The 16,207-nt window shown below is 50.0% G+C and overlaps 1 protein-coding gene across 1 annotated transcript in view; it reads right to left on the bottom strand.

The window, feature by feature from the left end:
- The window catches only part of Nuak1 (NUAK family kinase 1), a 70,993-nt gene extending 56,423 nt beyond the window's left edge, over nt 1–14,570 (bottom strand). Inside the window, exon 1 of the mRNA XM_031348875.1 lies at nt 13,714–14,570. Coding sequence (XP_031204735.1) covers nt 13,714–13,959 — 246 coding nt within the window. The 5' untranslated portion in view covers nt 13,960–14,570. The remainder of the gene's footprint in view (nt 1–13,713) is intronic.
- Nucleotides 14,571–16,207: the final 1,637 nt, after the last annotated feature.

Raw genomic sequence — 16,207 nt, 5'->3', positions numbered from 1 at the left:
GTGTCCTTGGGGAGCACATCCCACTGGTGGCCACTGTGTCCTTGGGGAGCACATCCCACTGGTGGCCATTGTGTCCTTGAGGAGCACATCCCACTGGGGCCACTGTGTCCTTGAGGAGCACATCCCACTGGGGCCAGGACACTGGACAGATTTTATGAGTTTTCTTCGTGTTAAACCAAAGCACAAATACAAGCCTCTTAAATTCCTCCAGAAAATTGGTGACCGATCCAAACATTTCATCAAATTAGAACTCATTGTGGCGCTGGGAGGAATGTCAGACTGCTGCCACCAGAGAAATGCTAAATATTTATTATAATTTTTTCCTTTGTGAGTTGTTTTAAGAAGCAATTGCTTTTTCTACTTGAAGTTCTGGGAGGGGGCGGGGGCAGGAGGAAGAGTTTGTTTTGTTTCATTTTGTTTTTTATTGTGTTTTTTTTTTTTTTTTTTTTGGTTTGCTTCATTTGTGGTTTGCAAACGACATCACCAGATAAAGCAGTAAAAAGTCCAGCCTTGACCCCCTCCTTCCTCAGCTAGCAGAGGCAACAAAGCCCAGCTTCTCTGCTGCACCTCCAGTTATTAAAACAGGGGTTTTCAAAAATAAATAAAAACAATTTTTAAAACCTTTCAAAAACAGTGTTTTTCTGGAAAATGAAGGCTTGCACAGCTTAATGTTTCTCTTCTTAGGCTTCTCTTAGTTCCAGAACATTCATATCCTGGAACTCTTTTTTTCCAGTGCCGGGAATTGAACTCTGGGCTTTGTAACTGCTAAGCAAGCGATCTACCACCCAGCTACAGCCCCAACCTTTTCTTGTACTTTTTATTTTGAGACAGAGTGGCACTGAATTGCCCAGGTAGGCCTTGAATTTATAATCTTCCTTCCTGCCTTGATCTCCCAAATTGCTTGGTTATAGGCCAGCCCCACTAGGCCTGGCTTTGAGATTTCATTAGCAAAACAGATGCTGCAATAACTCACACACTCAGGTTGCCCATATTTCTCAGCCACATGGGATGCGTTAGGAGAGAAGGCTGGTGAGAGGCCCTGTGCGGTGGAGCATGTCTTAGGCAGGAGGAGAATGAGCAGAGGGTCCTCTGCTCCTGCTGCACTGATGCAGATAGCAAACTTCCTGGGAATAGGAACCCATCCATCTGTACCACTGTAGCTGCGGGCAGTGACTGACACCACAGGTCCTTCACAAATGCAGCCAGGAACCCCGTAACTCATGATGGCTTCACCTCAGAATTCCAGCTCTGATTTGGAGAGTCATTCATTGGCTACTCCCTCCGAGCCTCTACATCCCTGACTGCAAGATGACCATGATAATCGCACAGGTTCAAAGACAAGAAAGCGAAGTCAGAATAAGACACAGGCTAGGGAGGTTGCTCAGAGCTAGAGAACTGGCCTAGCCTGCACACGACTCTGAGTCCCAAATCCAGCAACCTCCCCTAGCATACACATACTCAAAAAACAGGTTAGGGAGGGAAGGAGGGAGGAGGGGAGTGAAGGAGAGAGAGAAGGGGAGGGAGGGAAGAAGGAAATAAAATAAAATTTAAAGTCAGGAAAGGGACAGGAGGGAAAGGCAGTTTGTGTGTGTGTGTGTGTGTGTGTGTGGAACAGGCTTGTCACTCAATTTCCGGCCACTAGGATCCTCCCTCTGCCCTGGACCAGCCTATCATCCAAGAAAGTGGCTATCACCCAGTGAGATTTCCACTTAGCCCCTCTCCTCTCCAGAATACCTGCCACCAGCTTGCCTGCTCATCTCCAAGGGCTCCACTTGACTCTCCTGAGACGTGTGTTCCCTGTTACTAAGATGTAGAGTGGGGCTCTGCCCACCCAGAGCAAAGGCTTCACCCAGGGCGAAGGCATTCATGTGCTGGGCTCAGAACTCCCCAGACAAACCAATGTCTGTTACCCTCTTCTGCCTCACTGCTCTGCTAGGTGAGGACTAAGGCTGTTAGGAGGTACATGAGGGAGCTGCACTGCTTAGAGGCCCTCTGCAAGTTTCTTGTTTGCACCTCTGTCCACTAACACTAAGCTCTGAGGAAGCCAACGATGCACAATGGGTGTCGCGAAGGCAGTGATGAGATTCTGAGAGGCTAAATTAAGGGGTCGGGGCAGAGAATCGGCACTAGCAAGGAGAGATTGGGATGGAGCATAAAGATAAGGATCTAGAAATGGCAAGGGCTAGACACACGTTCTAGGATCAAAAGGTTCAGAGAGCTTCTTGGAGCCTAGCTTGCTCCCTGCTTACTCCTTCCCAGTGCCCAGTACAGGGGCCTAGCCCATAAAAGGGCTCAACAAACATTTGAAGAAACATTTCTAACCTGTTGCCTGGGAGAGACTTGTCACAAGACAAGAAAAAAAAGACTCATTCCTGCTCCCTCTTGGGAAGCAGCAAAAAAGCTCAGTTTAGAGCTCAGATGGATGTGGGTTGCATTCTCGCCCCCACATCCGAGTGATAACTGATGTGGCCCTGGATCCCGGCTCCCTCTGTGGCCACATCTCTCTGAGAGTGTGGTAATGCCACTCAGTTACCGAGCACAGGGCCTGAGGAAGGACAAGCAGGAACTACCAGAACCACCCGTTCACCTCTCTGGGTGAAACAGTAGCAAACCTGCTAGTGAAGTCTTCAAGATGACCAGAAGACATCCCTTTCCCCGGATACAGGGTGGCTCCCTCAGCCCTGGGGATCTCATCCTCATTCTATTAGCCAAGGAGCCAACCTGTCTCAGAACACTGATGCTCCGCACCCCAAATCACCCGCACCCCAAATCACTCAGTTACGCCTAAGGGGAACATGTTATCTACGTATTCAAATTTAAAGATAAGGCCAGGGTAGCCACCAGCCTCCAGTCTCACTCAGCTCAGACCAAAGACCCCTGGGCTGGAGGAATATAAACAAGAGTGACATTCTTCCCAGGCACCTTAGCAGAATGTGAGCATGGCCCCTCCCCTCACCCCCAGTGAACCCCAACTAGCCACAGTCCATGCTTATGAGCTGGGTGGGTACCATTCTCAGTAAATGTTCTGTCGTGAATTCTTATGTCAGCAGAAGTGGCGTGTCCCGCTAGTGCCATCTCATTACACTGAGAGGAGGCGAAAGATACGTTCTCCAGATCTCAGCGTAGACCTACTAAGAAATCTGGGGTAGCTGTGAGGCAGAGCTTGGGGCAGTGAGAAACAGTTGAAGAGCCACAGGATATGAAGTCTACCCTTCACCAATCACATTCAGGAAATCCTAGAGCTGAGTTTCCTCCTAGTACTGCAACCCTTGAAGAGACTTCCTCAAGTTGTGGTAACCCCCAACCATACAATTATCTCATTGCTACTCCATAACTGTCATTTTGTTAGTGTTATAAATCATAATGTAAATATCTGATATGAAACCCCAATGGGGTCACAACTCACAGGTTGAGAAACACTACGAGAGGTTGCACCTTTGAGGTCACACTGTCCCTGTCCTCTCATTTACAGGTGAAGCAAAGGCAGTGAGTATTGGGGCACCTACTATGTGCACTATATTGTATGCTGGCTGCCAAATGTGTGGCAGCAACTGGGTCCTTATCTTATATCCCCTGGGAGCATCTTACTCCTCCCAAAAAACAGCTACAATATAAGGGGTTCAGATTTCCCTCAGAACTCTACATTCGTCTCCTGGACTTGCACGGCTATCCCCACTTCACGGGTAAAGAAAGTGTATCTGGACTCTCTATAGGTTACCAAGTGCATTTCTTATTACAAACGAGATCACCCAGCCACCATCTGAGCAGACTGGAATATGAGCATCCTTTGGTTCCCAAGGCAGAGCTCAATAATGACAGCCAGCAAGAATACACTCTAGCTTCTGCAGTCAGAGGCCTGTGAGGGAGATGGGGCAGTGGCTCAGCAGCTAAGCCCATGGGCTGCTCTTCCAGAAGATCTGGGTTTAGTTCCCATCACCCACAGGAAGGCTCACAACCATCAGTAACTCTAGTTCTAGGGGATTCAGTGCCCTCTTTTGGCCTCTACTGGTTCTGCACACAGGTGTTATACAGGCATGTATACAAAACACCCATATACACACATATCTTTTTAATCTTTAAAAAATAGTTTTTAAAGGCCCCTGTAGTCCTCGAGCCACACTGCTGGTCAGAGCCTGGGAGAGAAGACCATTGTAACTAAGTCCTTTTCCAAACCGCCATCCAACAGAATGGAGCTAAAAGAATCTTCCACAGTCTTTTCTCAGTGTGCCTTCCTGATAGAAGTCTCAACATCACTAACTAAAGTAAATGGAGCCAGCTGAAAGGCGGGTCATGATAGCATTTTTTTTTTCCAGACGTACACTAACTTCACAGTCCAGACGGTTTAAGAGTTCCCCGAGTGCTTGATTTACAACCTGAGGAGAGTGTTTTGGAAACCTCAAAGACAACTTCTGCACCTAGAGCCTGCACGCTCCACAGAACTGATCAGTGGAGCTCCTCAGACAGGGGCAGAAGGCTAGGACCTCCAGAGGAAGTCTGACAGCACAGGAGAAGAGCAGTTCAGGCAAGGAGCAGGCCGAGCTCCCAAGAAGTGAATAGCAGGTAGGAAGAAAGAAGGCTGTGGACAATCAGTCTCTTCCTCTCTCCAGCCACACAGAAGCAGAATGGAGAGCCATGCTGCAGTCCTGGCAGGCCCACTCTATGTGTAGTGGCAAGAAGAAGGTGATGAGGCCCCAGGGGAACTTCCTGCTGGCTCTGCCTTCTCAGGCTGTCCCTTCTCAGGACTGTTGATACAGGACTCCTGCAGTTCTTAATTCATTCATTCTCACAGGATGCCTGCCACACAAGCACCACCAGTAAGACAGGATCAGTCTCTGCCCTGATGGACGATGAACAAGAGGCTCTCTACACACCAATGTCCAAGCTACAAACACTGGGCTGGGGCAGAGGAACAGGGAAGATATCTCAATGGCCACGGCAAATGCAAAAGCAGAACCGAGTCCCTGGGAATCCAAGGAAGAATTTTGACAGAGAGCGCCAAAGGCCAAGCCAAAGCCTTTGGGTTTCTCACAACAGCCTCTCCCAGGTCATATCCTGCTGTCATGAGCCTCAGGATCAGAGACAAGCACCACCACATCCAGCTCAACCTATTTTCAATACAACATTTCAACTCAGACCTCACCGGTAATAAAATTAATAGCTAATGTGTCTAAGGTCCCACCCACCGTGCTGCAGGTTCTACACTGGAAGCTTCCAAGTCCCACCTCTAATGTTGATTCTAAGCAATAAGATACTGGAAGGTGCGTTTGCTAACCAAAACAACGTGGGACTCTCCCAGGAGCCTGCAGCTACTGAGAAGCAGGCGGGGTGTGGACCCGTGTCTGTCTGCCACACTGCTGGGATTTCTTACTCAACCCCTTAACGGCATTCCCTGATTATTGCAGATGAATTCCTTGCTATGCTCTAAATCCTAGGTAAATTCTAGGTACCTTAATGGCATGAGTTAGCCACAGTGTCCCCACAGTGTTGGGTGGGCCCACTTTCAGTACACTTGAAACACTCCAGGTGACTGCTAGGTTGGAGGAATCCCACATCAGCCAGGGCAAGGATGCACGCCGGCTGGGAAGAATGGGTCAGCTACAGCTACTTCCTGGGTTCACCAAGCAGGCATGTGCATGCCCTGCAGGCTGTCAAGGATGAGGGTGAGATACGGGGGATAAGGATACAGATAGTCTATCTCCAAGATGTGTGTGTGTGTGCATGTGTGTATGTGTACACACGTGTGTATGTGTATATGCGTGTATATATAGGAGCATACATGCATATGTGTGTATGTATATGTGTATGTGTATGCGTGTGTGTGCCTGTGTGTGCGCGCGGGTATGTGTGTGTATGTGTATATTGAGTGTATATGTGTATGTATGTGTATGTGCATGTGTACATGTGTGCGTATTGTGTATGCATGTGTATGTATGTATGCATGTGTGTGTGCGTGTATGTATGAATGTGTATGTATGCTCATGCATGCATATGTGTGTATGTGTATGTGTGTATATGCATGTGTATGTGTGTATGTATGTGTGTGTACGCTCATGCATGCATGTGTGTATGTGTATGTATGTACATGTGTATGTGTGTGCATGTGTGTATGTATGTGTGTATGTATGTGTATGTGTATATGTGCGTGTGTGCATGTATATGTGTGTGTGTATGTATATATGTGTATATGTGTATATGTATGTGTATGTGTGTCCTGAGGCAAGCAGGATGCTACTGTCCACTTCTTACATACAATGAGTCTTGCAGGATTGACATCTCAGAGGCCTGACAGACATGGCCTTCCCCAGTCATCACCACCCCCTGCCCCAAAGTCCCACGTTTTTCAAACAGCGGTTTTCTTGAAATATGACCCTCAATTCCCTCATTCTAAAGTATACAATTTGGCCCTTTTAAAGTTTATTCTCAAAGTTTGTGCAATTATCATTATAACATTGTAAAACATTTTCAACCCCCTACCCCAAATAAATATACCAATTAGCAGCTACTCTCCTTCTCCTGCCAAGTCCGCCATCGGCCCTGACAGGCACTAGTCTTTCCGTCCCTGTGGCCTGGCTCACTCTGGAGATTTCACAGACATAGGATCGTGTGTTGAGTGGCAGGCTTTCTTAACTGGCTTCCTTCACTTAGCATGGTGTCTTCACAGTTGCTCCACCCTGCAGCATGAAGCCCTTGTTTCATTTCCTTGCTGAATAGCATCCCACAAACACTCAATAGGTGAGATTATGCAAGAGATCACAAGACTATTCTATGTAAAGTGAGCATGCCACATTGCATGTGTCCATGCACAGGGAGGCGATCCTTTGTGTGCCTTCTACTTAGGGAAGCGTCCAGATGATGCTTCCAATCCGTTGTGGACACGCTGGATGCAGACATGTGCTTATATTTCTCCTGGGTAGACCTAGGAGTCAAATCTCCCAGTCCTAGTTTTTACATACAGTCAAAAGTTTACTGAGGAATCTCTCCACGAAGCCAACATCTGGCTGCTCCTGGGCTGTTTCCAGGGAATTTTATCAATTCAGCCAGACTCCACTCACGGGTGGGTGATCTGGCCCGGCCCCTCCTCTCCTGGGGCCTTGGGTCTTCTCAGTGTTGCACTTGCCAGTGTCGTCTGGACCCGCGGGGTGATAAATGCATTCTGCTTTAAAGCAGATACTTCACAAATCATAACTTACAGATGCTCCAAGACTTTCATGTGGGGAAGACGAATGAGAGTTCGGCTGTCTGACTCTGGAGCCGCTGAGGACAGGAAGCTGCAGCCAGGAACCCGACAAAGCCCTGGATATACGTCTCTCCCTGACGAATGCGTGAGCAAATGTAACGGCAAAGGAATTTGTGCAGGGAGGGGTCTGCCTGTCTTTGCAGACTTCCCTCTGTTCACCATTCATCTCCAGTCTTGTGTCTCCTTGCCAACTAATGCAAATGTTCCTGGGGTCAGGGAAGATAAGCCTCAATTCTACACCTCTCCGATTTTCCTTGTTCCACCCCACAAGCCTTGGTTAGGGGCCTACTTCGAGCTTGGCATTCAGCAAGGCATCTCTGGTGGGCGGCAGTGTGAGATAGGTTCAAGACAGTTAGACAGGGTGTAACACAGACAAGAAACCTTGACTGAACTGCTTATCTCTTGCTACATCCTTAGAGGAAGGAGATCAAGAAACCCTGGCACAATGTAGATGCTTTTTTCACTACAGGCTAAGAAATTAAGAAAATGAACTTGTTTACCCTTGGAGTGCCCTCAGGCCCTGGCATTCAGGAGCAGGTTATTTGGGGCACAAAAAATGCAGTGTGTGTCCAGGTGAGGAGCTCCTGAGTCTGAGTCATTAAAATGTCCAAGAAGCAACACCTCCCCATCCTCAGCCCACCTCCCTCCCAAGATGCTTCCAATTCTTAACTCCTCACACCCAGCTCTTTCAAAACTCTCCCTGCTCCATGCTAACACCCCAGGTCCCCAGGCATACAATTTTTCCACGACCTGTATCCAGCTGAGCTTATTTCCAAAAGAGTCAAAAGTTTCTGGGTCCAAACACTGGTCTCACTGCTGAAGCTGGATAACCTCACTAGGCCTTGGCTCCTTCTTCCATAAAATGGGGTGGTAAGATGTGTAGGGGGAGGTCAATTGGTCGGTACATACCCAGCACACCCCAATACACAAGAAGTATTGACTGCTACGATTATCAATTCTCATTGCCCTGTCTATCTGACCAACTTTGCATCCCACTACACCCCAGAATAAACCTCACATTGAACAGCACCTGATCTGCTCAGCTGATCCCAGGTCCCAAATCCAGGGACAGCTTCAGCAGTACCTGGCTTCCCCTCCTCTGACCTGGTAGGGAATGCCAGCTAAGTACTTCAGTGAAGGAGAGCGTGCAGGGCAGGTCTGCGTGTCTGCAGAGTTCAGTCTTTACTAGCTATGCCTTCTGTTGCCAACAAATTCCAACGCCTTCTGAGGTCACAGATGCTAACCTATATTCTCTACTTATCCATGATGGTCCTTCGCTCTGTGAAGCTGCCTCTGGTGGCATCCTCGAAAACTTGGTTGCCACAGCCCTGCCTCTGCATTCACTTCCTGAACTACAGTATGAACCCACCTCATAAAAGAGTCATCCCACAGCTGATCCAGTACCACTGGCAAAGAGGGATGTCCTTATATCACCAGCTGTGTGACATAAAGAAGGCTCTTGGTTTCTCCAGCAGCCATGAGTTGCCAAACAAACTTAAGAGACGCTGTCCAGATGTGACTCTCAACTCTTCACCAACTGATATGATATTTTCTCCACCTCTAAAACCAATCCACTAGAGCAAACTTAGAGGTGGGGGTCAAATTAGGGAACATGTCTCTAAAGTTCTAAGCTCAGTACCCCACACCTTGGCTGGTGGCAGCTGTGAGGTGGCTCAGTTGATATGTTGCTTGTGCAGGTAGGAGGACCGGAGTTTGGTCCCCAGGACACGCTTTTGTAATTGCAGCAGTGAAGAGGTAGAGTCAGGTAAGCCCCTGGGGCTGGCCAGCCAATCCACTACTCTGCCAGCTCCAGGCCAGTGAGAGACACCCTCAAACAAAAAAGTGAATAGTGCCAAGGATATGACACCCAAGGGTTTCCTCTAGTCTCCACAGCTTCACCAAGATAAACGTGTATACAGCCACATGTACATTATACACACAGACAAACTGACTCAAACACACACTTTACTTAATTTCTCTCTCTTTCTCATATACACTCTCACACAGAGAGACATATATACTCTCACACACAAAACACACACACAGAGACATGCACACTGTCTCACACAGAGACACACAGAGAGACACATACACACTCTTACAAACAGAGACATACAAAGAGACATATACACACACTTCTTTCTTACACACACATATTCTCTTACGCACGCATGTGCACACATACTTTCATACTCTCACACACACTTTTATATATTCTCTTTTTTCTCTCTCTCACACACACACTTATTATTTCTCACACATACCATCACACACACACAGTCTCTCTCAGGCACACATACTCACATACACACACACACACACACATACTCTTCTGGGTGTAACAGCAGGAACAAGTGCTTCTGCCTGGATCAACTCACTTTAATGAACTCAGCTCCATTGAGCTGGTGCTGGTCACCTCTGAAATGATGGCGCGCTCCCTCGGGGGAGACCTGGCCTAGGAACAGTTTCCTCCATCTCCTCGAGCAGCCAGGAAGCTCCTTGCTCACACCATGCTCCACAATGAACATGGTGAATGTGCGTGGCAGACAGTCTGAAATCCCTGTCACACCACCTAACAAAATTCATTCACTATTTTTGGCTAGGCTCCACTTCTGCTACTCATTGTCACGAAGGAATGAGGACCATGTCTTTAAACAAAGAACGGACATCCCTGATTCAGGTTTCTTAGTCTAAACTCAGTCACTTCAGATGTGAAAAAGTCACTTAAAACTTCTGGGACAGGTTGGGATGGCACACTGGGATGATCTCTGATACTCTGGACACTGGGCTTGAAATGTGGTTCTAACAGGTCACCTCAGCCACTGTGCCCATTTGTAAACTAGTTTGGCAGGCCAGCCGGTTTCTATAGCTCTCAGGCGTGCAATTTGCCATTGCTGGGCTGAGGGAATCGCTTTTGGCAAGAGTTTACACTTGTGATATTCACTTTGGTCAAACGCTCCCCCAAAAGCTGTTTGCATTTGGATTCAATTTTTGTTTTGTTGTGTTATGTTTGTTTTAGCAATACTTTGTGTGCCCTAAAGGTCCAAGAAATTGGCTCCCAAAAAGTACATGCCCTATGATGACCCAGGAGTTCATCCCACAGCCTGCTCAAAACTTCACCCAAACAAAGGTTGTGCAATAAAGGGGGCCCAAATTCAAATCCTGTAGAAACACATTCAGATCCTATCTGAATCTGGTCGACTGTCTTGCCCTCCTGTGCCTGCTCTTTCCTAATTAATCTAATTACCCTGGCAAAGTGAGTACCCCTTTGCCCGTACTCCCTGTAAGACCCAAGGCTAATTGCCCAATGCAACCTGTCTCTCCAACAGCCTTAAAATCTAGATGAAATCATAATTGAGAATACGGAAGACAGTCTGCCAGGAAAAGACACTGGAATGTCTCATTTCCCCCCTTGACACCTGACATTAGTTACTTCTGCAACTCCCAAAATCCAAGAAGTTGGTACTGTGGGCATCTTACTTTCCAGCTGGGGAAACTGGCACTTCACAGTTAAATAGCTTCCCTAAGGCTCCAGTGCCAAGTAGGGGCTCGGTCAAGGCTATGAATGCCGGCCCAGGGCTCAGAGCCTGTCTGTAAGACTGTCCCAGTATTAGGCTTATTGTCTTGAGCAGCTGTGAGTTCCTGCCTTCCATGCTTAAGCTGTGGCTGTGAGACCACTTTTGGAGATGAGGAAAAGGAGAGGCCGGGACCATGCAGAGGACTAACCCAGCTGGCCCCTAGCTCCCGACTGTACATCTCTTCAAGGCATTGAAGGTAGTGCTATCTATGCCTTTTGAGCTACAATGACTGTCCTCTGTGAGCAGGACCCCTACTTCACGCAGGAATGCTGATTTCCCAAGCACTGCTGACTGGTTGATTCGCATCGATACCCAGCACCTGATTCATGTTATCAGAACAGGTGAGCATCCCTGCTCCTCCCGAGAGCTGCTCTCAAACAGGTCTGGATAAAAGCATCCATCGGAAATCCACCCAGACATAGAGCAGGCAGAATCAAGTCAGTGTTTTCCTAAGCCTCCTCAAAGGAAGCGAGGAGGCAAGTCGAGGATGTCACACTAATCGCATAAAATGTTTTGCTGCTCTTGGCACTGAGTCACCAGGCACCGAATGGGTGAGCACAATGCTGACCAATATTTTTCTGTTTTGTTTTGGGTTTTGCTTCTATTATCTTCTATTCAGACAGACATGGGGAATTTTCCACCTGACAATTCTCATTCTTCACTTGAGCTCGTCTGCCATCTGTGAACAGTGCACTCATTGGAAGAGGATGCAGGCCCCAGGAGGATTTCTTCCCCCGCCCCCAGGCCTCGGGTTCCTATCTGTTAAAAGCTAGGCGTTCACTAGAGGGTCTTGCTAACATTCTCAACTTAGCTCTCAAGTAGAAAACAAACCCATGGAGAAGTGAAGCCGTTTGGTAACTGTCAGTTCCTGAATTCTACTGCCAGCTTCAAAATCTTTACATAATTTTTTGAATAAAACAAAAGATTTCGCTGAAATTAATAGCACAATGGGAGGGTGAACCAGACAATAACAGCTGACTGGTCTTACAGAGAAATGAGCCTCCGTCGTTCTCTGGGCGCCCCCTCGTGGCCGTGAGGCTAAATCCTGACAGAATGTTTCCAGACACCCACCAAAAGAGGAAGGCAGGCGCCTGCCTACCAATGCAAGTCTAACCCAGCCTGTGGATCAGACAGCTAGAACTCCTGACTGGAAGCCACAATGGAGTTCAGCAGGCATGCATATGCCACGAAGACTCCAAGCTCGGCTTGGACTCACGAGCACTTAGGTGTGAGGGTCCCCACCACAGATTCCAGGCCCGCCCTCCCCCCTCGACCCCTCACATTCTCACATCTTCAACCTGCACCTCAGACTGCGTCTGCTTTTCATTATCCTGCTTCCCAACTTCCCAGTGCGATTCTTCAGCAGCTATTAAGACAACAAGGAAAAGGAGCTACACAAGTTTTTGCTTATTCAACATCCAGCCTGGGGAATATCACCTCAGAAGAAAAGCGTGAATAAAGCATGCTTCTCAGGCTCTTCCATCGGCAGAGAATGCCTTTCTTCCATCAACAGAGAATACCTCTGCAACTATCCTTCCCCCTGATCCCCCCCCCCCAGAATCCTATAAAGCAAAGGGCACCTGCGCAATTGCTCCGCAGCTTGCCATCAAATTCATGTATGGCTGAGCAGCTTATTTTAAGAACGCAAAGCCCTATCTCCAACTCATTGATAACAGACTTTTTAAAAATGATGAAGCATGCCAGCCTGGGCAGTGAATCTGAGAATCGGAGGGGCTATGCAGCTGGTCACATATTTGAGATTACGAGAGCAAACCTTGCTGACCACAATCAGTTTCCACAGAACCGTCTCTATATAAATATAAAAGAAATAATATCAACACACTGACAGTTCGCTTTGCCCTTCCCTGTAGCTACTGGTTATGTTTATAAGCAACAGCATTCCCCCCCCCCCGAGTACCCCCGAAAAACTGCACACGAGAAGCGTCATAGTTTGACTTTGGCCCTAAATCGATTAAAGTACATCTGATATGCTTTAAATCAAAGAACCATGTGCATTTCTGCCATACACCACACAAACTCTTTCTGCAATAGTCAGTCACTTTGAACCCAACTCTAGCCACAAGCAGTGTGGATTTCAGGGGCCTGTTCTGCAGAGGGAGAAGGGACAACAATCCAAAGCTGGGACAATACTGAGTCCCCGAGACACCCTGGCAGAGCTTCAGCTGTCAGGGGGGCGGCTGGCCAGACCCATTGAACAATTTAGTAGTCCTGAAGCCAGGACCTGGTAAGGCAAGCGAGCCTGCAGCAAATCAGCTCAGTGTCTGAATGGCCACCCCTGCCCTGGACATGCCATGCTTGCCAGAGGCCGGAATGCAAACTGTCAAAAAACCTCAGACATTCAGTAGAGGATTTTAGGTTTGATAGACAGGAGGAGTCTGTCATCTTTTGCAACAAGAGCAGCATCGGGATAATCAAGCATCCCAGTGAAAAGGAGAAGTGGGACTGTAGGTAGATGAGAAAGGAGTGAGGGTCTGGGGCAACTACAGGACCCAACACTTGGGAGTCCAGCTTCCATGGCTGAGGATGTAGGTCTTTTTGTAGTTGCACAAATAAGGAACTCCCGGGCAAAGTCTGAAGGTGTGTCTTTGGGGAAGACCCTTAAAGCTGCAAAATGTTTGTGAATCCTAAACACTACTTTGCTAGCTGGATTAAAAAGGGGGGAAGCCCCCAAAACATGTGGAGACAGGATGTAACAAGTGTTTTCGGAGATAGACACCTGAGTCACGGGGTGCTGAAAGTTATGTGAGGAGTCTGATTGGGGGGCTTCTGCCGAGACTCCCCACGGTGGAGCCCCGGTGGTGTGGGGTCCCCAGACCTCCCCCACCTTGGTCCACCACGGAACTAGACTGAACCCCTCCAGGGATTTCCCTTACTCACCACTCGGCCTGAAAACCTCTCGGTGGCTCTCTTGACTTTGCCGTAGGTACCTTTGCCTAGGGTCTCTTGCAGCTCATAGCGATGCTTCAAGTTGTGTTTGTGGTGATGTCGCTTCACCCCGTGCGGCTTCCTGGGCTCCACTGGGGCTGCAGTCGCCCCGGCCACCGCCTCCAGCGGAGAGCCGGGCAAGCCCGGCTCCACAGCAGCAGGGCCATCCCCTGCCGCGGCCACTGCCGCCCCTTCCATGACCAAGCGCGGGGCGAGCCGAGCTGGAGAGGACAGGACCCCCGGCACAGGGGCTCGGGGTGGTCTCCGCAGAGGGAAACCGGGGTGCGTTCAAGGTCGCCCCCGCAGCAGCATTGCTGAGACGACCCGACCTGGCTCTGGCTGCCGCTGGGGCACTAGCGGCGGCGGCGACAGCACATCTGGCGTCCCGGGCGCGCACGCTCGGCGCACCGCCCCCTGGCTGGCCGCGGCAATCTGTGGAGCGTCCGGCGAGGTGGCAGCGGTGTCAGGGGAGGCGGTGGTGTTGGCGAGAAGGAGGGGAAAAGGTGGCTCCGCGCGCGCTGGAGGGGAGTGTTATGTGGGGCGCCGCGCCCCCCGCCCCCGCGCCTGGAGGACGCGCAGACGGGGCGGGGCGAGAGGGGAGCGCGGGGCGGGCGCCCGGGTGTCCCCACCTCCGCGCCGAGCCACCGCGCAGGGAGGGGGCGGGGTGCGTGTCGTCGTTCACTCTTTGTGCGGCGCGGCGCAGGCCCGGGCGGCGGCCAGGCTGCTTTGTCCTCGCCGGGTGGGGACGCAAGGTCCCGGGTGGGGTCGGGATGGGGGATGGGGGTCGTCAGTGCGCTTGTCCCCTCCCTGAGCGTCCCGCACTCACCCTGCGGAGCTACTGCGGCCGGTCCGCAGCTAGCTTGGGCCGATCGGCCTCGGATAAAGCTCGCGGGGCCGGGAGGCCGCAGAGGCGGCAACGCACAAAGCCAGGCACACTCTCTGTGGCCGGGGGCTGCAGCCTCCCGGGCCACTCTTCTTCATGTTTGTTATGGTGTGGCAGAGGCTGCCAGGCCCGCGGGAGCTGGGGGAGGCTGGGGAAAGGAGGCCCAGCGGTGTTGGGTTACCGGCGGTGAGTCACGATCCCCTCCAGCCGCCGAGGCCCTGCAGGCCCCCAGCTCCGGCAAGGTCAGGGCAGGGCCCTCCTGGAGCAACAGCGGAACCTGTAAAGTTCCCGGGAGGGATGCTTGGAGACCCCGGCTCTTTCGGAGAGAAAGGCGGAGTCAAGAACGAAGGGAGGCTCGAAGGAGGAACCCGGCCCTTCGCCAGGGCTCGGATCTCCCGGTAAAGTCCGGGAGTCCGACAGGGACCACCACCGAAGAGGAGAGAAGTGGGGGCCTGGATGGAGCTGGGTCCCCCGAGCTGCCCAGCACCGGTGGGAAGGCCCCTTTCTGACCATCCATGGCTCTGGGATAAGCCAAGGCCTAGGCCTGCTGAGCCAGTGGCCTCCTTGTCCAAGCCAGAGGCCACTTGCAGGCCTCTTGACCCCCTCAGGCGATGGGAATTTTCCTTTAACTAAAAAGGCTAGATCTCACCCCACCAGGTGAAGGTCAGGCAGGAAGGCCTCCCAGCAAGGCTGCCTGCCCTGGTTCTCCTAAGATGAAGGGAGGAAAAATAAGACATGAGGGGAGGAAAAAAAAGTTAAAGGTATCTTGAGAATTTTTTTAAAGTAATTTCACATAAATTACATTGTTCCAGACTAGGGTGGGAAGACAGAACAAGAAGAAGCATCTGGTGTATTCTGCAAGGACTGGTGCTTCCTTCTGCTGCTCTCAGGTTCCTCCCACCCTCCGAATGCCTTCTATCTTCACTCCTGTCACCACTTTACACTGGACTCAGGCAACCGCCTGCCTGCGTGAGACCTCCACTGCCATAGTCAGGGCCAGAAACACACCTCAGTACCCTTTACCGGCCCTCACTCCTCTGCTCCGTTATGGACTTGGTAATGGTCTTATCTCCAGACTTTACTTATCTTACCGATGCCTTGAAATCCCTCTACCAGTCCCTGCCTACCTTAAAAGCACTCACTTAAGACCAAATGCAAAGGCCATGTTTATTATTCACCAGTCCTTTCAGGGACTCCCTGCCACCCCACCCCCACACCTGCCCCAGTCCTGAAACTGTAAGCTGCTTTTAAACAGTCTGTACCCATCCTTGCATGTAGATTGAGAGACCAAGTTGGTGGCCTGCAGGTAGAGTCCCTGGCCCCTACTGGATTGTCTGGATAACTTAACCTCTCAAGAGTTTCATTTGCTCTTCTTAAACTATGCATTAGTGGGTCTAATTGGTTTTAGTTTGGTTTTAGTTTTCAGGAAAACAGATTGTGTCTGCATTAGTAATTAAAACGCCAAGTGTTCTGGTCCCTTCTCTCGCCCAGGATGTGGCAGAAACTATTACCCCACCCCTCCCTCAGGGTCCTATGTGGCTCTATAACTTGCCTGGGTTAAAA

This window comes from Mastomys coucha, unplaced genomic scaffold (genome assembly GCF_008632895.1).
Source record: "Mastomys coucha isolate ucsf_1 unplaced genomic scaffold, UCSF_Mcou_1 pScaffold4, whole genome shotgun sequence".
Taxonomy (NCBI): Eukaryota; Metazoa; Chordata; class Mammalia; order Rodentia; family Muridae; genus Mastomys; species Mastomys coucha.
This window is presented reverse-complemented; position numbering and strand designations above follow the sequence as displayed.